The 24,412-nt window shown below is 43.5% G+C and overlaps 1 protein-coding gene across 1 annotated transcript in view; it reads right to left on the bottom strand.

Annotated features, from left to right (window-relative positions):
• Nucleotides 1-1,421: 1,421 nt before the first annotated feature.
• CDNF (cerebral dopamine neurotrophic factor) overlaps nucleotides 1,422-24,412 on the bottom strand; it is a 185,005-nt gene continuing 162,014 nt past the window's right edge. Inside the window, exon 4 of the mRNA XM_085652935.1 lies at nucleotides 1,422-1,731. Coding sequence (XP_085509061.1) covers nucleotides 1,553-1,731 — 179 coding nt within the window. The 3' untranslated portion in view covers nucleotides 1,422-1,552. The remainder of the gene's footprint in view (nucleotides 1,732-24,412) is intronic.

Here is a 24,412-nt window from a genome sequence, read left to right as displayed (position 1 = left end):
GGGAGGGCAATAGACCGGGGTCACTTCTGGCCTGGTTAGTCAAACAGGACACAACGCCACACCTCATCACAGAAATTATAGACACAGACGGACAGCTCAAACACTCCCAAATTGACATATTGTGCATATTTCACGAATACTACGCGGAAATATACCGGGCCCCACAGGCTGAGATGCCGAGAGAGCTTGCCCAATTCCTAGGCCCATTGCCCATGCCCAGGATCTCCCCCAAAGACAGGAAGGAATTGGATAAGAAGGTCACACCTGCAGGCGTAACACAAGCGATCAGGTCTTTGGCACGCAAGAAGGCACCGGGTATGGACGGCTTTCCACTTAAGTATTATAGCACATTCGTGGCCCAGCTGGCGCCCCGACTGGCTTCCATTTACGATGAGGCATTAGCCAGAAAGATACTTCCGGAATCACTGCGGACATCGATCCTGGTGACCTTCCTGCAGCCACACAGAGATCCCACGCTCCCTGCATCCTACAGGCCGATAACGCTTTTAAACACAGAAACTTGTGTAGCCTGAGAGGAGTCCTTTGTATCTTTGGGCTCCAATCCTTTTTTGGGTTAGATACAGGTCTGACCTGATCATCTTCATACATGGTCTCCCTTGGGTGTGGAACAACTGACAGTGAGCCACTAAGGCACCTAAGTAGCAAGTTATTCCCATTTTGGGTGCCCTCCACCACTGCCCTTAAACCTAGGCTAATATTCCTGCAACCTGAAAATGCACTCTTCAAATTTGAAAACACTGGTCCCCTTTTTGCAAGTTGCTAGGTAAACTCAATGTCAATTGACAAAGAGTTTGTTCTCTACTGTTTTAGATATTCATGAACACTAGGATAATCAATAGAGAACGTTAATACTTGAAACAAAGAAACTTCATTTTGGAGGAAGGATGTCAAATTCTCTATTTTGCATTGAATTGATCGAAGACATTTGTGATCGCGATCATTTGTTTGTGAACATTCCTTATCACTTTTAGAGGTGCAGTGACTGCCTTGTTGTGGCATTGTGCTTTTTATTGCCAGACTTCACCAAGTTCATCATCTAGTGATTGTGATCAATGTATAGAGTGCATAGCCAGGGGGCCTGTTTTTACCTCTAGGCCTTGACTGCTCATTTACGTTTACCCATAGAGTGGAGGCATTATGAGGTTTACTTTTGGGCACAGACCATTTTCCTTGGCCCCACTAGCTGTGAGTCCTAGTGAAAAAGACAGAGTCTCAAAATGGTGCACGCGCAGATACCACTTAAACTGAAACTGTTTAAACTGTTATAATTTAACTCATTTTTCTTAGCAGGCTTCAATCAGTAACCAGTGAAACAGTATCAAGAAGCAATATAGTTTGAAAATACTTAAATCATACATCACTGTCATAGAATACAAAAATGCAATATTTTTTTCTACGGATTTAAGATCTTATTTTATTATGTATTAACATGAAAAATAAAATACTAACATCCTGAGAAATATTAAGACTCATCAGCACAGTCAATAGGGAAGATGCATAAAAGCTTGCTCTGCGTTGCATTTTCAGAGCATCAAAGGTCCGCTCTGTGATTTGAAAAGGCGTATTTAGGAGCCAACTCTTTAATAAGATTCACAAAGTCTGTTTTTTCCATGCATGCTCTGCACACTTCTCCCCAGCTGTCCAGGATCCTTTTCAGCTCCAGTACTCTCAGCTTGGAAAGATCTGTTGATTTTAAATCCAGCACCTTCTCTGTAATAATGAAAAAGAAATATAATGATGCATCAAACCTGAAGCTGAACACATTTCTGATTGCACTCCATGGGTTTTCAGAGCCAGCATGGGCCTGGAAACAAGCAACCTCACCGAGCCCATAACCTATGCAAACAAAGGGCCCCTCACCTTAGAGAAGTGAAGGTGGAACAATGCCCACATATAACCTCCCTATGGTGGCCTTACCTAAATTTCATCTTCTCTGAACAGCAAAAGTGCAAACATCAATTCAGATAAATGTGATCATTTTGAGTGAGGTAACACAGATCATTCTTCCATCATAATTAAAAGGTGGCAATCTAGGTTGTCTCCAGTGGCTAGCCACATGGGATAGAGTTTTTGTTCAGACTGGCAATAGTAATATATTTCAGGTCCTGTTGCCTTTACGATCTCAGTTCCAGATGGAGTTCTCACAGGCATAAGTAATCAAACAATGAGTAGGTATGTTTGGTATCTAAATATTAGTGTCAAGTAATCTAGTAAATAAATAAGGAACTATGTAGGCCTTTTTTGCACATTCGCTTAGGTTCCAAACCTGTTAATGTGTAGAACAAGAGAAAAGACATACACAAAAGAAAATATTTCCTGAACAAATAATTCCCTGATTATATAAAACATTTCTATCATCTTTTTTTCTTTTGTGATTGTGGTACAATCATATGGGGGGGGGGGGGGACACACCACTTTCTGTTTTATGCTATATTTGCAAAAAATATATTACTAAAACAGATCGTTAAGTTATGTATAGCTCTCACTGAGAGCCATTAGTGCGAATGGTTCACTGACAGAATATCAAGGCCACTAACATCGACCTACAAAATTATCGACCACAAAAATATCAACATTCTATACCTATACTTTAAATGACATAAATATCAGAACAAAAATATCGATGTAGCTGATATAGATGTCAAAAATATTGTTTTTTATATATAAAATCAATTAATAAACATTAAATATATTTAAAAGTAAAAGTAATAAAGTTAAAAATCCATGTATTTTATGAATTTAAAAATGATTAAAAAACAATTAACACATATATATTAATATATACATTTATTTATATATATTTAATTCTAAAATATTATTAAAGTAATAATTTCAATGTATATGATAATTGATTTTTTAAATATATCAATATAACAAAATATATATATATATATATATATATATATATTTTTTCAACAAGTGCCCTGTTTTGAAGACGTACTCACAGTAGATGTGTTCATCACGAACTTTAATTTTCAAAAACCAGAATTTATTTTCCCAAAAAATCTTGTAGCCTGACGCGTTTCAGAGCTCTCGCTCCTTTCTCAAAGGCATGCTTGCAGATCACGAATGGTTGACACACCCTCTCTTCTCCTCTGCATGTTAATTAGATAATTACCCTCTGGTGGGTCTCTCTGATGATTTACGCTTGTGCTGCATGCTGGGGTTCGAAGTATGTGCAATATATTTCTTATCCTCCAGTGGGCTCCGTGATTTGTGCCATAATGAAAGCATTTTAGAACAACTCTTTTAGCCCTCCAGTGGGCCTCAGGAATCAAATCCGGTTTGTATTTATATATATATACATATATATATACCCAACAGCATACACATTTTTAAAAAAACATACCAATTTAATTACAAATAAAAATAAACAATATAAAAAACAATATTAAAAACATTATCATTAAAAATATTATAATTCTAAATAGACAAAAACATAATAATATAAATGCAATTAATAAATACTAAACTATAAAATTCCACAAATAAAACATATAGTATAGCAACTCCAATTTATAAAACAGTACAAAAATAAATTAAAATCAGGAAAAGTACAAATTACTATTCCCACTACAATAAATGCAACAGTAGGTCAAGCGTTTAATTACACATGGGTAAAATTTACTATTCCCACTCCACTAAGGGCAACAGTATGGAGAATGTTGGATTGCGTAGGGGTAAAATTTACTATTCCCACACAAGTCACTGCAACAGTAGGGTAACTGTTGGATTGTAGAGGGGTTAAAGTTATTAGTCCCACTCCAGACATAACAACAGTAGGAAAAGTGTTGGATGACAGAGGGGTAAAATGTACTATTCCTACTCCAGTCACTCTTTGCAACATTACATACACAGTAGTTCACTTTAACAAAAACAACATGTTGGGGGCTCAAGTGGACGGCATATCACGAGGACCGTATCTCCTTGTATGCCGATGATATCCTTTTATACCTGGCCTCCCCTGCGCGGTCGGTGCGACGGGTGCTCCACATTTTTCACATTTTCGGCGCTCACTCTGGATATCAGATAAATTGGTCCAAGTCCCAGATGTATGCGCTGTGGGGTTCTCCCCTGCGAGTCCTCGGGGCTTTAAAATCCCGGTGGCACCTCGGGGTTTTCGATACTTGGGCATTTTCGTTACTCCTGACCCTGATCTCTTTTTCGAACACAATTTACATGGACCTCTCCAGCGTTTTAAATCAGACGTCGTGCACTGGCGCTCTCTCCCTCTCACTCTTCTTGGATGTGCGTCCCTTTTCAAAATGTTAGCACTCCCGTGCTTTCTCTATGCACTATAGAATAACCCTATCCAGATCCCGGATTCTTATTTCTCCCAAATCGACGGACTATTGCGGGGACTGCTATCGGAGGGCCTTACGCCGCACATCGCAATGAACAAACTTACCATGGGTTGGTATGACGGGGGCATCGCTTTACCGGATCTCAGACTCTATTACCAGGCGTCTCAGCTGGCGGTAGTCAACCACTGGGTGTTTGAACCTCACGACGAGCCTAATTTCCGCACGGATCACTGACTCCTGGGATGGGGCGGTTACAACAGGACTACAAAAAACTATCAGAAGGTGCCAAGTCCATTGACAAAGAAATAGTGAACCAATACCTGCTGTCAAAAAGTGTAAGGGATCCCTCGGGTGGTCGGGACAACACCCGACAGGAGTTAAGAGTCCATCAGCCCACCCTTACTGGCGGAGCATCGTCATCTGGAACTCTGGGGAATCACAGTCTGCGCCCACAATCGCGGGCCACAAAAGGTTCTGCTAAGTGCACAGGCCACTGATTCCCAGAAGAAAGTACTCCTGCCAGGGTTTGCACCCACGACCTAAGGACTCACGTGATGTGCAGTGCTCCCGTGAAAATGTGAAGTTAAAAATGAATACTTGGACAAAAAATATGTTTATTGAAAATTAGCCAAGTTTCATATCTAAAAGAAACCTATAGTCTTTAACAAAATAGACTAATTCCTGGCTCAATTATGGTATGGTCAACATGTTTCAGCCGGAATGGTCACCTGACCCGGCTTTCTTCAGGACCGAAAAACAAGATGGATGCTACTGCAGGAAAAATATGTTGCTAATGAAGTGTCAAAAGCAGAAGACATACAACACAAAGTGAACGTCATATAAAATTAGTGGCAAAAGCCACCCTACCAGACGAGCAATCTCGTACTTGGACGTAAGATAAATGTCTTCTTCCCTAAAGAGGAGAGTCCAAAACGTCAACCATCTGGAAAGGACATCCCACACAAGAAAACAGCATTGCTGGCCACTATTCAGTAGTGCCAATTCTTGCACTACCATTATTACAAAAAAACAAATGATGTTATCAATACAATAGCACATGGACTATGATGGAAACTCACCCAGCCTTTTGTGGGGGAACCGCCTCACCTCACCCGGCTGACTGCTCGGAGATGGAGGCACCGCTCTGTTTAAATGTGGAGGAGAACAGATAAGTTGCACACTGATACTTATCTGATACAAGCTCTACACAAATACCTTTAAACGATATATCAAACCTAAAAAATCAAGGACCTCAAGAAAACCCATGAGTGCGTCATTGCAGGTAAATAAAATAATGTATTTGCCAAAAAGGCTGCCTTAATGTGATCTAACATGATTAAAGACAGAACTATAATTTTGTGTCTTATAGTGCATCATTGCAGATAAAAGAAATTATATATTTGCCAAAAAGCTGCCTTCATCTGATCTAACATGACTGAGGACAGAACTATAATTTTGTGTCATATATGGAGTTTCAAAAAAGTTCACATGTTACTGTGTTGTTCTCGAACATGTAGGCAGCCTAGCTACCTCGAGAAATAAATGCTGGTACAGGAAGTAAGGTTCCCCAACTCTCAATTACCACAGAGACCCTCCTACTAATTACAGTGGAAAGCCTCTACACAACATCCAGCAACATCCAGCAACATCCCCAACCGGACCCCTACCAACCTTACCTGTCCGTCGGTACTTCAGACTAGCCAACGAGCTGTCTGTGAGGTAACGGCAGGAAGGGGAGGGGTCCTTTTATGTGCGGTGCTGTTGGAATAATCATTGTAAATTGACACCAGGTGCGGATGCATCTAGATTCGCCCGACATCCGCTGGACAAAATAGGCATGCGCGTAACTGAAAATCTCGCCTTTGAGCGTGCGTATTGAAAAGAACCAGTGCGCAGATGTCAGCAGCCAGTGTTATTGACGAGCACATGCGTGTCAGAGAGACGCACGTCTCGTATTCACCGTATATTGTAAAGAACCAGTGCGCAGATGTCAGCACCCAGTGTTATTGACGAGCGCATGCGTGTCAGAGAGACGCATGCCTTGTGTTCACCGCTATGCCACGTAAGATGCAATGATCGAATGCTGCAATCGTACCTAATGTACAAGCGTAGGGGCATTGTGCAGGGAATTTTGAATTTATAGAGCATTTCATAAGCCTCCACACTGATTGCGTTTGAAGAACCCCATAGTAATTCTGCACTTCAGGCCTGAACAAGCAAGCCTGTAAGGGGGCTATGAACACTAGTGATGCATTCATACACCCAAAATGCCATACCACGTGGCTAGTTGTTAAAAACAGCCTCCAGGTTTTTGCTTTCATGTCACTAGATGTGGCAACATATGCAACAACCAACTCGGATTATCAGAGAAAGTGTTGACCAGTACACAATGTTAACACACAACATTCGTTTCAGTAAACCTATATGCAAACGTCAAGCATTAAGTACCTCAACATAAAGGTATCTCTTAGGAGTAGTTCAGAAAGCTTTTTAGGGTACAAAAACCATATCAGGTAAAATAACTTATTGCTCTAATATGAATACCAAGAGTCAATGAATTCTTGAGACGTTTGCGTCTCAGCAAGTCTTTAAATGGATAAATTGAACCTGAAGCTTCAAAGAGAGGCCCACGGTATGCTGTCATTTAAACCTTGTGTGTCTGTCTTTAATTTGAAAATCCACCTTTGTTCCCTAGAGAATAGGAACTTGGAGATGTCTGTTACGTGTTGGGGGATAAAGGGGCGTTCCAGAACGAGCCATCTTAAATCATCTGCCCTATGTTTTTTGGCCAGGAAATGATCAGTCAGACAAGTGGACTGTTTCATGCAGCGAATCGTGCTTTTATGCTCGCTGATACGGAGCTTGACTTTGCGTGTAGTGTACCCTATGTAGTGCAAAGTGCAAGGGCACGTGATTCTGTAGATCACACATTCCGAGTTGCAGTTTGTGTGATTGTGTAGTATCCAAGGGCGGCCTGTACCTATGTCCACCTTTGTGGTCTTGATGGTCTGAGGACAAACGCTACAGGAGCCACATGGAAAGTGGCCTCGTACCGGAGGTAGTGACCACAGGGTGTTGGCCCCGCGTGTACGATGCGACAATGGCCGTGTATGTACTAAGCTGTCGCGTAAGCTCGGACCCTTCTTAAATGCGAAAAGAGGGGGCAAAATGTTCTCAGATGCTATATTTAGTATATGCCAATGTTTTCGCACCGTTTTCTGTATGCGGTTGGACAGAGTGCAGAAGGTGGTGACAAAAGTGAGTCTATCAGTAGAGGTCCTCGATGTGTTGACATCTAGTAGAGCATCCCGATTGTTGTTTGATGCTCGTTTCCATGCTCGTCGCACCAGGCGCTTGGGGTACTGTCGTGACTGTAGCTGTGTAGCTAGTTCTTTAGCATGCTTATCAAAAAGCTCTCTAGTGGAACAATTCCTGCGAATTCGCAGGAATTGGCCCACCGGAAGATTTTCCCTTAGTGCCCTAGGATGATAGCTATTAAAGGACAAAAGGGAGTTCCTTGACATAGGTTTTTTGTATAATTCACAATGTAGTGAATTCTCATGGACAAAAATGGAGACGTCCAGAAAGGCTAACCTTTGTTGGTTGAATTCGATGGTAAAATTCAAAAAGGCATTCTGTTGATTAAGCCAGGAGTGAAAGGAAAGAACCTCTTGGCTTGTGCCCCGCCATACCACCAGTACGTCATCTATGTAACTCTTCCACAGCACCAATTGATGACGATATGGGTTGCTGTGGTTGAGTACACAGTTTTGCTCAAATAGATGAACATAGAGGTTGGCGAGGCTGGGCGCAAAAACACTGCCCATAGACGTGCCAGATTTCTGAAGAAAGATCTGGTCCTCAAATCTGAAAAAGTTCTCAGTCATGGCCAGTCTGGCACACTCCATGACAAAAGGGACGGGGGTCATGCTGTCAGACATACGCGCTTCCAGTAGTCCTCTGATGGAGTCGAGGGTCTCTAGTTGTGGGATGCACGTATAAAGTGACTCCACGTCAAAGCTAACCAAAAGGTCAGTATCAGTGTTGTATTCAATCTCAGGTAGGATCCGTAAGACGTCAGACGTATCTTTGAGATAGGTCGGCATCTCGGTGACCATGGGCCGCAGAAACACATCCACAAATTTGGACAAAGGCTCCAATAATGAGCCGATCCCAGATATAATGGGTCGTCCAGGAGGCGGTCGTTGTTGTTTGTGGATTTTAGGGAGGCAGTAAAAATAGGGCATAACAGGGTTGTTGGTCACCAAAAATTTAGCCTCGTGTGGCGTAATCCATCCTTCTGCCTCCCCTTCCTCTACCAGCTGTTTGATCTCCATGGTATGTCTAGAGGTAGGATCTGATTCCAAAACCCGATAGGATTTCTCATCCGATAACTGTCTGAGGCACTCGGTTCGATAGACGTTGATGTCTTGCAGAACCGTAGCCCCACCTTTGTCCGCCGGCTTGATAATGACAGACGTATCTTTGATCAGGTTCTGAAGAGCGATTTTGTCCTTCTTGGAGAAATTACAGTAATTAGTGGACCGTGTGTCACATAGTGACATCATGTCATGGGTGACTGCCTTTTCAAAGGTGGAGACTTGCGAGGGGACCTGATGGGTCAGAGGTGTAAAATTGCTTTTGGGGCGTAATCCAGTGTTCACAATGTTGGTATCAACACTGGAGGAAACATTATCGGCCAACTCGCTGTTTTTGAAGAAAAACTGAAGCCGAATTTTTCTAAAGAAATTCTCAAGTTCACATCTCAATGCGAATGGATCGCCTGAATATGTGGGCACAAAACCCAAACCTCTGTTAAGAACACTCTGTTCATCTGTCGTAAGGATTTTAGAGCTGAGATTGACCACGAGGTCATTCACTCGCTGGTCGGATTGGTTGTTGGTTGTTGATTGCCCCTCCTGCTCCGAGTGTTTGGGAAAATCTGGTCCGTTTGCCAGTGGACCGTGGGGGTGCCTCTCCGTTTCCCTCTGGTGCGACCTGGTCCCTGCTCTAAAAAAGACTGATTGGGATAAAATTGCTGTTGTGGTGGATAGGCTTGCATATGTGGTGGAAACAGGGGCGGTTGATAGCCCCATGGAGCCGGTGGCCACCATTGGCCTTGGTTAGGAAAACATTTTTGGGTTCCGCGCCTCCTGTTAAATCTACGAGACTGTCCTCTACCCCTCCCTTGAGGGGCCCCTGTTGTGGAGGAGTCAGAATCATCAGACCCAATTTCGGACCCAGACGATGAGTAGTTAGACCCGTAACGTCTCCCTTTGTTATTAAATACTGGGGCCACATAGGTGTCACTCGTGTACGGGTAGACTTTCTCCCAAGAGAAACGGGCCAGATCTTTCTTGAATTTGTCTATTTTGTTAATCAAGATGTTGTCTCTGTATTCTTTATTAGTCTTATTGGTCTCTTCCATTTGTTTTTTAAAAAGAGCTGATGTAATAGTAGTTTTGATTTGCCCTTCTAAAGTTTGAATTTCAATGAGGATGGCATCCGCCTGGCGTTTCGCCGTGCTGATAATCAGAATTAACCAGTCACGGGTGCACCGCCAGGCGATGAGTGACCAATCTCGTATGAATTGTTTATCATTGAGAAACAATCTCGGTGCGTTGGTAACAATTAGACCAGTAGGGGCACACTTCCCTCGTAAGTATTCAGCCATGACCAGGCCATGGACTGCTGTGCGTGATTGTGTTTTTCTAAGATTGAGTAAGGTAGCCCAGTCATCCTTAGGATTCCCAGTCATTTCTGGTAGGGAATCAAGGATACTGGGATTGTCTGACAGTATGTTACTCAATGTTTCATCGTCGAAGGCTAAACCTGCAAAGTCAGCCATCATGGGAAAGGGTACTTAAGGTCAAAGACAATAGGGAGCGGAATACAACTGCTAGAGATTCCTAGAGTATAAACTAGACCTGCAGCCGTAGCTGCTCTAATCACCAAACAACTCACTTTATCAAGGGGTCAAAAAGGGACAATTAGTTTAAGGACTATTACACCTCCAATCCCTTCAGAGTACTACAAAAAACTATCAGAAGGTGCCAAGTCCATTGACAAAGAAATAGTGAACCAATACCTGCTGTCAAAAAGTGTAAGGGATCCCTCGGGTGGTCGGGACAACACCCGACAGGAGTTAAGAGTCCATCAGCCCACCCTTAATGGCGGAGCATCGTCATCTGGAACTCTGGGGAATCACAGTCTGCGCCCACAATCGCGGGCCACAAAAGGTTCTGCTAAGTGCACAGGCCACTGATTCCCAGAAGAAAGTACTCCTGCCAGGGTTTGCACCCACGACCTAAGGACTCACGTGATGTGCAGTGCTCCCGTGAAAATGTGAAGTTAAAAATGAATACTTGGACAAAAAATATGTTTATTGAAAATTAGCCAAGTTTCATATCTAAAAGAAACCTATAGTCTTTAACAAAATAGACTAATTCCTGGCTCAATTATGGTATGGTCAACATGTTTCAGCCGGAATGGTCACCTGACCCGGCTTTCTTCAGGACCGAAAAACAAGATGGATGCTACTGCAGGAAAAATATGTTGCTAATGAAGTGTCAAAAGCAGAAGACATACAACACAAAGTGAACGTCATATAAAATTAGTGGCAAAAGCCACCCTACCAGACGAGCAATCTCGTACTTGGACGCAAGATAAATGTCTTCTTCCCTAAAGAGGAGAGTCCAAAACGTCAACCATCTGGAAAGGACATCCCACACAAGAAAACAGCATTGCTGGCCACTATTCAGTAGTGCCAATTCTTGCACTGCCATTATTACAAAAAAACAAATGATTTTATCAATACAATAGCACATGGACTATGATGGAAACTCACCCAGCCTTTTGTGGGGGAACCGCCTCACCTCACCCGGCTGACTGCTCGGAGATGGAGGCACCGCTCTGTTTAAATGTGGAGGAGAACAGATAAGTTGCACACTGATACTTATCTGATACAAGCTCTACACACATACCTTTAAACGATATATCAAACCTAAAAAATCAAGGATCTCAAGAAAACCCATGAGTGCGTCATTGCAGGTAAATAAAATAATGTATTTGCCAAAAAGGCTGCCTTAATGTGATCTAACATGATTAAAGACAGAACTATAATTTTGTGTCTTATAGTGCAAAATTGCAGATAAAAGAAATGATATATTTGCCAAAAAGCTGCCTTCATCTGATCTAACATGACTGAGGACAGAACTATAATTTTGTGTCATATATGGAGTTTCAAAAAAGTTCACATGTTACTGTGTTGTTCTCGAACATGTAGGCAGCCTAGCTACCTCGAGAAATAAATGCTGGTACAGGAAGTAAGGTTCCCCAACTCTCAATTACCACAGAGACCCTCCGACTAATTACAGTGGAAAGCCTCTACACAACATCCAGCAACATCCAGCAACATCCCCAACCGATCCCCTACCAACCTTACCTGTCCGTCGGTACTTCAGACTAGCCAACGAGCTGTCTGTGAGGTAACGGCAGGAAGGGGAGGGGTCCTTTTATGTGCGGTGCTGTTGGAATAATCATTGTAAATTGACACCAGGTGCGGATGCATCCAGATTCGCCCGACATCCGCTGGACAAAATAGGCATGTGCGTAACTGAAAATCTCGCCTATGAGCGTGCGTATTGAAAAGAACCAGTGCGCAGATGTCAGCAGCCAGTGTTATTGACGAGCGCATGCGTGTCAGAGAGACGCACATCTCGTATTCACCGTATATTGTAAAGAACCAGTGCGCAGATGTCAGCACCCAGTGTTATTGACGAGCGCATGCGTGTCAGAGAGACGCATGCCTTGTGTTCACCGCTATGCCACGTAAGATTCAATGATCGAATGCTGCAATCGTACCTAATGTACAAGCGTAGGGGCATTGTGCAGGGAATTTTGAATTTATAGAGCATTTCATAAGCCTCCACACTGATTGCGTTTGAAGAACCCCATAGTAACATCTGGCTGGCTGGAGGTTGCGACTCAGTGGCTCCTCTACGTCGCATTTCCATTCGTCGACTCAAGGACTCCAATAGATGGTTTAATGACCACCTAAAAGAACTCAAACTGAGTGCCCGACGGGCGGAGAGGCAGTGGAGGAGAGATTACAGCCTTTCATCTAAAACTCATTTCCTGGCACTACTGGCTAAATATAAATCAGCAATCCTGGCTGCAAAAACTGATTACTTCTCCATGAAAATTACGTCCGCTGACAACAAACCCAGGGTAATCTTTGGCATTGTGAATGACCTGGCATTCTCTGACCGATCCTCGTCCCAAATCCCACCATCCCAGCCCCTCTGCGATCAACTCAATCACTATTTCATTGACAAAATCACAACTATCAAGGCCAATATCCCATTACCTTCGCCTGCTTTCGTTGATCCCTCCCCCCCCACTGCCCAGAATCTTCTCACTCTGTTCCCTCCCCTCACTCAGGAATCCTTTCTAGCAATACTCCCTAAAGTAAAGTCCGGGTCTCCGGCGGATGTCTGTCCCGCACGCATCTTACAGCAAATCTACTCTAGCTGCCCTGACCCCCCTATTGCTTTCCTTAACAGCTCCTTGGCTCAGGGTGTTGTGACCCCTGTACTTAAGGCCGCTACCATAGTGCCTCTGCTTAAGAAACCCGGCGCGGACCCTTCCATCTCGGCTAATTTTCGCCCCATCTCCCTGCTGCCCTTTCTGGGCAAGGTGATGGAACGCCATGTCACCGCGGTAGTGAGCGCTCACATTGAGGCAAATGGGGGGCTGGCCTCTCGCCAGGCAGGATTCCGCCCCAGGCATTCGACCGAATCGGTCGTAGTCTCAGTCCTCGATAACCTCAGAAAGGGTATGGATGACAACAACTACCAGGCACTGGTCCTCCTTGATCTTTCCGCCGCCTTTGACACAGTGGACCATACCATCTTACTTGCCCGTGTCAAGGCGGCCGGCATCGGGGGATCAGCTTTGGTCTGGCTCTCCTCCTTTCTGAGGGACCGCACTCAGGCGGTCCGACTAGGCGATTTCACTTCCACCCCTCTCTCTGTCACTTGTGGTGTCCCCCAGGGCTCCTCTCTCTCTCCCTTACTCTTTAATCTTTATATCTTTCCTCTTATCTATGCACTCCAGCAGCTGGAGGTCACTGTTTACAACTACGCGGATGACCTCCAGCTCATCTTTGATCTGTCCCCCTCTCTCTTTTCGGTCTCGAATTTCCAGTCAACTATGACATTCATCAGGGACTGGATGAATCACAACCATCTCAAACTGAACCCTGATAAGACCGAGTTGGTTCTCACTGGTGGTTCATCCAGCCCCTGGAACTCCCTTTTCTGGCCCCCCTCTCTTGGCCCGGCACCGTCCCCCTCCACTGTGGTCAAAACTTTGGGTGTTAAAATGAATAACCAGCTCACTCTTCACTCACAAATTAGTTCCGTGGTTTCCTCCTGTTTCCTCACTCTCCGTACTATCCGTTCCGTTTCCCGCTTCTTCTCCCCCCAGGCACTTAAGATCATCATAGCCGCCCTGGTAATTTCACGATTGGACTACGCCAACGCCCTTTATCATGGCATTCCAGCATACAGCTTGCGTAGACTCCAAGTTGTCCAGAACCAGGCGGCCAGGCTGATATACAGCCTTCCACGCTACCATCATTCCACTCCCCTTTTAAAAAAGCTTCACTGGCTCCCTGTGAAACAACGCTCCCTTTTTAAGATTGGATGCATGGTTTTTCAGGCCCGCCTGGGCACTGCCCCCGCTTTCATCGCCTCACTAATTAAACCCTATGTCCCTGCCAGAAATCTCCGGTCTTCCTCCAAGTTCCTTCTTCAGACCCCCCGCTTCTCACGCAAAAAGTGGGGCGGTTCTAACTTCTCAACTTTGGCCCCCATTTTCTGGAACTCACTTCCAGATAATCTCCGTTCTGCCACTCAGTACCTCTCCTTCCGTAGAGACCTGAAAACTTTTCTTTTTAGCCAGGCTTTCCCCGTCTAAAAATTTACTCCACTCTGCCACGGTCTTTCCTCCTCAGTTACTGAACCTCCAGCGCCAAGAAACCGCAAGGTGTACGCCGCGCTCTATAAGTGTTTTAAATTAGAAATTAGATAGTAATTCTGCACTTCAGGCCTGAACAAGCAAGCCTGTAAGGGGGCTATGAACACTAGTGATGCATTCATACACCCAAAATGCCATACCACGTGACTAGTTGTTAAAAACAGCCTCCAGGTTTTTGCTTTCATGTCACTAGATGTGGCAACATATGCAACAACCAACTCGGATTATGAGAGAAAGTGTTGACCAGTACACAATGTTAACACACAACATTCGTTTCAGTAAACCTATATGCAAGCGTCAAGCATTAAGTACCTCAACATAAAGGTATCTCTTAGGAGTAGTTCAGAAAGCTTTTTAGGGTACAAAAACCATATCAGGTAAAATAACTTATTGCTCTAATATGAATACCAAGAGTCAATGAATTCTTGAGACGTTTGCGTCTCAGCAAGTCTTTAAATGGATAAATTGATCCTGAAGCTTCAAAGAGAGGCCCACGGTATGCTGTCATTTAAACCTTGTGTGTCTGTCTTTAATTTGAAAATCCACCTTTGTTCCCTAGAGAATAGGAACTTGGAGATGTCTGTTACGTGTTGGGGGATAAAGGGGCGTTCCAGAACGAGCCATCTTAAATCATCTGCCCTATGTTTTTTGGCCAGGAAATGATCAGTCAGACAAGTGGACTGTTTCATGCAGCGAATCGTGCTTTTATGCTCGCTGATACGGAGCTTGACTTTGCGTGTAGTGTACCCTATGTAGTGCAAAGTGCAAGGGCACGTGATTCTGTAGATCACACATTCCGAGTTGCAGTTTGTGTGATTGTGTAGTATCCAAGGGCGGCCTGTACCTATGTCCACTGATGTGGTCTTGATGGTCTGAGGACAAACGCTACAGGAGCCACATGGAAAGTGGCCTCGTGCCAGAGGTAGTGACCACAGGGTGTTGGCCCCGCGTGTACGATGCGACAATGGCCGTGTATGTACTAAGCTGTCGCCTAAGGTCGGACCCTTCTTAAATGCGAAAAGAGGGGGCAAAATGTTCTCAGATGCTATATTTAGTATATGCCAATGTTTTCGCACCGTTTTCTGTATGCGGTTGGACAGAGTGCAGAAGGTGGTGACAAAAGTGAGTCTATCAGTAGAGGTCCTCGATGTGTTGACATCTAGTAGAGCATCCCGATTGTTGTTTGATGCTCGTTTCCATGCTCGTCGCACCAGGCGCTTGGGGTACTGTCGTGACTGTAGCTGTGTAGCTAGTTCTTTAGCATGCTTATCAAAAAGCTCTCTAGTGGAACAATTCCTGCGAATTCGATGTTGATACCAACATTGTGAACACTGGATTACGCCCCAAAAGCAATTTTACACCTCTGCCCCATCAGGTCCCCTCGCAAGTCTCCACCTTTGAAAAGGCAGTCACCCATGACATGATGTCACTATGTAACACACGGTCCACTAATTACTGTAATTTCTCCAAGAAGGACAAAATCGCTCTTCAGAACCTGATCAAAGATACGTCTGTCATTATCAAGCCGGCGGACAAAGGTCGGGCTACGGTTCTGCAAGACATCAACGTCTATCGAACCGAGTGCCTCAGACAGTTATCGGATGAGAAATCCTATCGGGTTTTGGAATCAGATCCTACCTCTAGACTTACCATGGAGATCAAACAGCTGGTAGAGGAAGGGGAGGCAGAAGGATGGATTACGCCACACGAGGCTACATTTTTGGTGACCAACAACCCTGTTATGCCCTATTTTTACTGCCTCCCTAAAATCCACAAACAACAACGACCGCCTCCTGGACGACCCATTATATCTGGGATCGGCTCATTATTGGAGCCTTTGTCCAAATTTGTGGATGTGTTTCTGCGGCCCATGGTCACCGAGATGCCGACCTATCTCAAAGATACGTCTGACGTCTTACGGATCCTACCTGAGATTGAATACAACACTGATACTGACCTTTTGGTTAGCTTTGACGTGGAGTCACAACTGGAGACCCTCGACTCCATCAGAGGACTACTGGAAGCGCGTATGTCTGACAGCATGACCCCCGTCACTTTTGTCATGGAGTGTGCCAGACTGGCCATGACTGAGAACTTTTTCAGATTTGAGGACCAGATCTTTCTTCAGACATCTGGCACGTCTATGGGCAGTGTTTTTGCGCCCAGCCTCGCCAACCTCTATGTTCATCTATTTGAGCAAAACTGTGTACTCAACCACAGCAACCCATATCGTCATCAATTGGTGCTGTGGAAGAGATACATAGATGACGTACTGGTGGTATGGCGGGGCACAAGCCAAGAGGTTCTTTCCTTTCACTCCTGGCTTAATCAACAGAATGCCTTTTTGAATTTTACCATCGAATTCAACCAACAAAGGTTAGCCTTTCTGGACGTCTCCATTTTTGTCCATGAGAATTCACTACATTGTGAATTATACAAAAAACCTATGTCAAGGAACTCCCTTTTGTCCTTTAATAGCTATCATCCTAGGGCACTAAGGGAAAATCTTCCGGTGGGCCAATTCCTGCGAATTCGCAGGAATTGTTCCACTAGAGAGCTTTTTGATAAGCATGCTAAAGAACTAGCTACACAGCTACAGTCACGACAGTACCCCAAGCGCCTGGCGCGACGAGCATGGAAACGAGCATCAAACAACAATCGGGATGCTCTACTAGATGTCAACACATCGAAGACCTCTACTGATAGACTCACTTTTGTCACCACCTTCTGCACTCTGTCCAACCGCATACAGAAAACGGTGCAAAAACATTGGCATATACTAAATATAGCATCTGAGAACATTTTGCCCCCTCTTTTCGCATTTAAGAAGGGTCCGAGCTTACGCGACAGCTTAGTACATACACGGCCATTGTCGCATCGTACACGCGGGGCCAACACCCTGTGGTCACTACCTCCGGTACGAGGCCACTTTCCATGTGGCTCCTGTAGCGTTTGTCCTCAGACCATCAAGACCACATCAGTGGACATAGGTACAGGCCGCCCTTGGATACTACACAATCACACAAACTGCAACTCGGAATGTGTGATCTACAGAATCACGTGCCCTTGCACGTTGCACTACATAGGGTACACTACACGCAAAGTCAAGCTCCGTATCAGCGAGCATAAAAGCACGATTCGCTGCATGAAACAGTCCACTTGTCTGACTGATCATTTCCTTGCCAAAAAACATAGGGCAGATGATTTAAGATGGCTCGTTCTGGAACGCCCCTTTATCCCCAACACGTAACAGACATCTCCAAGTTCCTATTCTCTAGGGAACAAAGGTGGATTTTCAAATTAAAGACAGACACACAAGGTTTAAATGACAGCATACCGTGGGCCTCTCTTTGAAGCTTCAGGATCAATTTATCCATTTAAAGACTTGCTGAGACGCAAACGTCTCAAGAATTCATTGACTCTTGGTATTCATATTAGAGCAATAAGTTATTTTACCTGATATGGTTTTTGTACCCTAAAAAGCTTTCTGAACTACTCCTAAGAGATACCTTTATGTTGAGGTACTTAATGCTTGACGCTTGCATATAGGTTTACTGAAACGAATGTTGTGTGTTAACATTGTGTACTGGTCAACACTTTCTCTCATAATCCGAGTTGGTTGTTGCATATGTTGCCACATCTAGTGACATGAAAGCAAAAACCTGGAGGCTGTTTTTAACAACTAGCCACGTGGTATGGCATTTTGGGTGTATGAATGCATCACTAGTGTTCATAGCCCCCTTACAGGCTTGCTTGTTCAGGCCTGAAGTGCAGAATTACTATGGGGTTCTTCAAACGCAATCAGTGTGGAGGCTTATGAAATGCTCTATAAATTCAAAATTCCCTGCACAATGCCCCTACGCTTGTACATTAGGTACGATTGCAGCATTCGATCATTGCATCTTACGTGGCATAGCGGTGAACACAAGGCATGCGTCTCTCTGACACGCATGCGCTCGTCAATAACACTGGGTGCTGACATCTGCGCACTGGTTCTTTACAATATACGGTGAATATGAGACGTGCATCTCTCTGACACGCATGTGCTCGTCAATAACACTGGCTGCTGACATCTGCGCACTGGTTCTTTTCAATACGCACGCTCAAAGGCGAGATTTTCAGTTACGCGCATGCCTATTTTGTCCAGCGGATGTCGGGCGAATCTAGATGCATCCGCACCTGGTGTCAATTTACAATGATTATTCCAACAGCACCGCACATAAAAGGACCCCTCCCCTTCCTGCCGTTACCTCACAGACAGCTCGTTGGCTAGTCTGAAGTACCGACGGACAGGTAAGGTTGGTAGGGGTCCGGTTGGGGATGTTGCTGGATGTTGTGTAGAGGCTTTCCACTGTAATTAGTAGGAGGGTCTCTGTGGTAATTGAGAGTTGGGGAACCTTACTTCCTGTACCAGCATTTATTTCTCGAGGTAGCTAGGCTGCCTACATGTTCGAGAACAACACAGTAACATGTGAACTTTTTTGAAACTCCATATATGACACAAAATTATAGTTCTGTCCTCAGTCATGTTAGATCAGATGAAGGCAGCTTTTTGGCAAATATATCATTTCTTTTATCTGCAATGATGCACTATAAGACGCAAAATTATAGTTCTGTCTTTAATCATGTTAGATCACATTAAGGCAGCCTTTTTGGCAAATACATTATTTTATTTACCTGCAATGACGCACTCATGGGTTTTCTTGAGGTCCTTGATTTTTTAGGTTTGATATATCGTTTAAAGGTATGTGTGTAGAGCTTGTATCAGATAAGTATCAGTGTGCAACTTATCTGTTCTCCTCCACATTTAAACAGAGCGGTGCCTCCATCTCCGAGCAGTCAGCCGGGTGAGGTGAGGCGGTTCCCCCACAAAAGGCTGGGTGAGTTTCCATCATAGTCCATGTGCTATTGTATTGATAACATCATTTGTTTTTTTGTAATAATGGTAGTGCAAGAATTGGCACTACTGAATAGTGGCCAGCAATGCTGTTTTCTTGTGTGGGATGTCCTTTCCAGATGGTTGACGTTTTGGACTCTCCTCTTTAGGGAAGAAGACATTTATCTTACGTCCAAGTACGAGATTGCTCGTCTGGTAGGGTGGCTTTTGCCACTAATTTTATATGACGTTCACTTTGTGTTGTATGTCTTCTGCTTTTGACACTTCATTAGCAACATATTTTTCCTGCAGTAGCATCCATCTTGTTTTTCGGTCCTGAAGAAAGCCGGGTCAGGTGACCATTCCGGCTGAAACATGTTGACCATACCATAATTGAGCCAGGAATTAGTCTATTTTGTTAAAGACTATAGGTTTCTTTTAGATATGAAACTTGGCTAATTTTCAATAAACATATTTTTTGTCCAAGTATTCATTTTTAACTTCACATTTTCACGGGAGCACTGCACATCACGTGAGTCCTTAGGTCGTGGGTGCAAACCCTGGCAGGAGTACTTTCTTCTGGGAATCAGTGGCCTGTGCACTTAGCAGAACCTTTTGTGGCCCGCGATTGTGGGCGCAGACTGTGATTCCCCAGAGTTCCAGATGACGATGCTCCGCCAGTAAGGGTGGGCTGATGGACTCTTAACTCCTGTCGGGTGTTGTCCCGACCACCCGAGGGATCCCTTACACTTTTTGACAGCAGGTATTGGTTCACTATTTCTTTGTCAATGGACTTGGCACCTTCTGATAGTTTTTTGTAGTACTCTGAAGGGATTGGAGGTGTAATAGTCCTTAAACTAATTGTCCCTTTTTGACCCCTTGATAAAGTGAGTTGTTTGGTTACAACAGGACACCTTACACCAACCCCTGCAAACTTAATTTAACAGGCCCCACTGCACGCACGGTCGAGATTTGGCATGAAGTTACCAGAAGATTGGGGTGGCGCGGGCGCCTGGCAAAGGCAACCCCCCCTGTGGGAACCCGATGTTTTAGGTCATCTTAGCACTTGTCCAGGGTTTGACAAGTGGGATTTGATTGGAATCTCCACGGTCGGAGATATCTGGGTTAAGGGGAGACTAGCATCATTCCCGGAGCTCCAAGCTAAGTATCAACTGGCTCTGTCAGAGACGTTCAGGTATTTACAGATCACTCACGCGGTGTCCTCGGCCCTACCTAGAGACAGTCCTCTCCCTGACTCGTGCCCTCTGGAGGACCGCCTATTGTTGGACCCCATGGACCGTAAGGCCATCTCGCTCACCTACAAGAAGCTGGTCAACAATCGTCCCGACCCGATGTTAAAACTTAGAGTGGGGTGGGAGAGAGATTTGGGAGGGATGGAGGAAGACATGTGGGACGCTCTGGCTTCACCCCGAGCAATAGCTATCCCTATGCGCCTGCGACTTCTCCAGCTCAAGATCCTCCACCAAGCATATTTTGATGCCAAACTCCTGCTCTGGCTAGGTAATCGCCCCGATCCCCTCTGCCTCCGACATTGCAATCAAGAGGGTACCTTTTTACACATTTTATAGGACTGCCCGCATATCCAGGACTATTGGGCGAGAATCGCCCGCCAATTCGAGAGGGTGGGAGGTAAATCCTTTGAGTTGTCTCCCCAATTATGCTTACTTAACACTAGGAGGGCGTCCGACCTCACACAGGCTGAACAGACATGGGCCTCTATGGGTTTCATTATAGCAAAGCGGAATATTGCACAACACTGGGGGGTGGCTACAGTGCCACGCATGGTTGACTGGGCAAAGGACATGGATATTGCCATGGTGGCTGAAAAGTCAGTATTTAAAGGTCGAGGTTGCCCCAAAAAATGGGACCAGAAGTGGGGGAACTGCAATTGGTACAGAGGGGACATCTGCATCTATCCAACGGTGGAACTCCGGAGAGACAGACGGGCGCTGATGGCCCAGATGACGGCGGAGGTGCTGGCTTCTCCCCCTTATGGGTGACGTTCTAGATCTCTCCATCCCCCGCTCCCTTTTGCAGTCTGTTCGCACCTGATGTATAATCTGGTCTCTCATCACTGCCTAGGCACTGTAAAAGGAGTACTTCTTAGCGCGGACCCCCATTCCACCATGGGCTGAATGGCACTATGTTATATGCACGTATGTATTGGAGTTTTTTTTTCTTCCTTCTTTTTCTTACATTGACTCTGGTTTGTATGAACCGGTCTTTGGTTGGTGTGAAAATGCAATAAAAAGTTTTTTTTTAAAACATCATGTTTAAAAAACATTAAATATGATTTTTAATAATTAAATATAAAAATTATATATATAATTTTATTTAAAAAATAAAAAAATTACATATTTAGTACAATCTTTAATATATATTATAAATTAATACAAATATTATAATTATAATTAAAATACCAAACTATGGTGCTCATTACGATGGCGGAACGCTTGCCACCGCCGCCATCGACCGCCGCCATTGTAATGAGATTTACCCACTGCCAAATTAGGATGGCGGTGGGTATTCCAGAGGATGCATAGTCCGTCCGCCCCTTTACCGCCGGTGACAATCGTAATGATTGCCTGGCAGGCGGAGCAGGGCCACAAATATGGTGGCGGTGCCTAGCAGGCACCGTCCGCCATATTAGGATGTGGGAAATGAAAGGCCTTGATGCCGCCATGGAAAGGGATTGGTCTAGGGGCCCGTTGCAGGCCCCCCTTGTGTCTGGGGGAGGTGGGGTGCACTTGGGTGGTACCTATGGTACCCCCCTACATTTCGCTACACCAAGTGGCAGGCACCGTGTGGGGCCTGCCATGTGGTGCAGTGAAATGCTACACATGCGATTTTAACATTGCGCGGGTGCTGCTGCCAGCAGCACCCGCCGCAATGTTAAATTGCAGAAGGTGACCGCCACGGTGGCGGTTGCATCCTAATTCGCGGTGCGGGACCGCTGCATGTCTGGCGGCCGGTTCACACACCGTGGGGATGGCGGGCGGACTCAGGTCCGCCCGCCATCCTAAGGAGCCCCTAAATTCCTAAATTAATAACAACAAATAAATACAATATTTTTTTTAATAAAAAAAGCACAATACAATTAACATATAACATAATAAAAAACAAAATTATTCAAAATATTTTTAAACAATGTATTACTTAAGTAACTTCCTACACTATAACTATACAAACTGCGCAACACATACCTAAAATATATTTATTAAATTATAATATTTGCACATTAAAAAAAAGTATGAATCAATTAAAATATTAACTATACTTACTAAATAGTAAATTATATTTATTTCCCTCCCCACCCTTTCTCCTTAGAAAACAAACAACCGGCACCTAATATATATATTTACAAAATTGTTAACTTCATAATTTACATGATTATCGGTTAAACAATTAATAATAATTAACTCATAAATTATTATATTTAACTCCCCACCATTACCCCTGCAAATACAAATGATACCTAATATATAACACAAACAATATCTTTATTACACAATTTATAAAATTAATTAACAATTATATAATTTGCGTATTAACATTAATTAAATACTAGAATTAATTTCCTGCACACCCTTTACCCTTACAAAAACAGCAAACTATACAAAAAAGAAAATTAGTATGAAATTTAATAATGATCAATTAAATAATTATTTTTAATTACAAATTGATTATGAATTAATAATAATTAATTTACATCCCACCCTCTACCCCAACAAAACCCACAACCCACACTAAAACTTAAATTAAAAAAGATAATAATTATACAATTAACATAAATAATTACTTCTTAATTAATTTACTTACCACACTGTACCCCTATAAACCCTACAAACCGAAACGGTACTAAAAATGACAAGAAACTATTACTAAAATCCACAAACTATATTAAAAAGATTAACAACATTGATATAAACATTTTATATAATATGTAAAAGTAGAATATATGGTAAAATACAAATAAATAATTAAAAATCTATATTATTAACAAAAATATTTTTAACATCGATATTAACAACATGGATATTTTTGTAATCGATATTAACACTTTCTATATTTCTAACTTCAATATTACTTAACTTAAAATCAATATTCTTGTCAACAATATTCTTGCTGAATATATTTCTGCCTGACGATATTTCCACCTCGATATTTCTGTAGGTCATTCCGATATTTGTCTGAATACCGCGTGAATGTCACATTCTAAATATGATCATTCACTGCTGCAACATAGCAATGGTGGGTTCCAGATCTCATAACTCACTGTTACTATGTAAAACAGAAATCCCAGGCTTCTCCTGCTGGGGTCTGTGAGATACTGTCATAGTAACGCTGGAATGCAGGGAGCACAGATCCTGAAGGAGAGAAAAGGGAAGGCCGAGAGAGTGGTGGAGGTGGTAGACAGGAGGCCTTGTTACGTTTGTCTCCCCCATTACCACTCCGCCCCTCTGTCGCAGTTGAACGCAGGGGTAGATGACTTGGGGACAAGCCATAACCTAAAATACTAGATGGGTAAAAAGCAAATTACGGGCATGTTTTTCTCCTCGGGTGCTCAGTGACATAATAGACAACTCAAAATGTACTCTTGTTGTTTATGTCATGTGACCCAGAAACTCTCGGGGAAAAACATACCCATAATTCACTGTTACCCATCTATAATTCTATATGTAATAAGCACAAATAATTCACCTAGGAACGTGCACAAATAAATATTTATAATAGAATCTCCACACTTAAGGGCAAGGATTTTTACGTTAAAAATGTTAGCATATGCAACTGCGTTGCTGCAAATGAATAAAAGCCTGATAAATGCCAAGGAACTAAGGTAAACAACTGGCAAGAGGTCAAGAAATTATGAATTACAACCCAGGCTCGTGGAGTTTGTCGTATTCGTCCTTCCCAGGTGGGATCAGTCTATTCCAGTGGGATCAGGCTCCTGTCAGAAGCTTTTTGTACTCGTTATTTGCGAATTTCAATATGAATTTTAATTTTAATGCATACATTTTTGTTTTAGATAGCATCATTATTAAATAATAGTATCTCGATACAGCACAACAATAAATGCTACAAATACAGCAAATAACGAATCATACATTTCTTATAGCCCATACTGATTAGTCATCAATGGGCTTTATTG

Source organism: Triturus cristatus, chromosome 4_1 (genome assembly GCF_964204655.1).
Source record: "Triturus cristatus chromosome 4_1, aTriCri1.1, whole genome shotgun sequence".
Lineage (NCBI taxonomy): Eukaryota > Metazoa > Chordata > Amphibia > Caudata > Salamandridae > Triturus > Triturus cristatus.
Note: the sequence above shows the minus strand (reverse complement) of the source record. Positions and strands in the feature narration are given on the sequence as shown.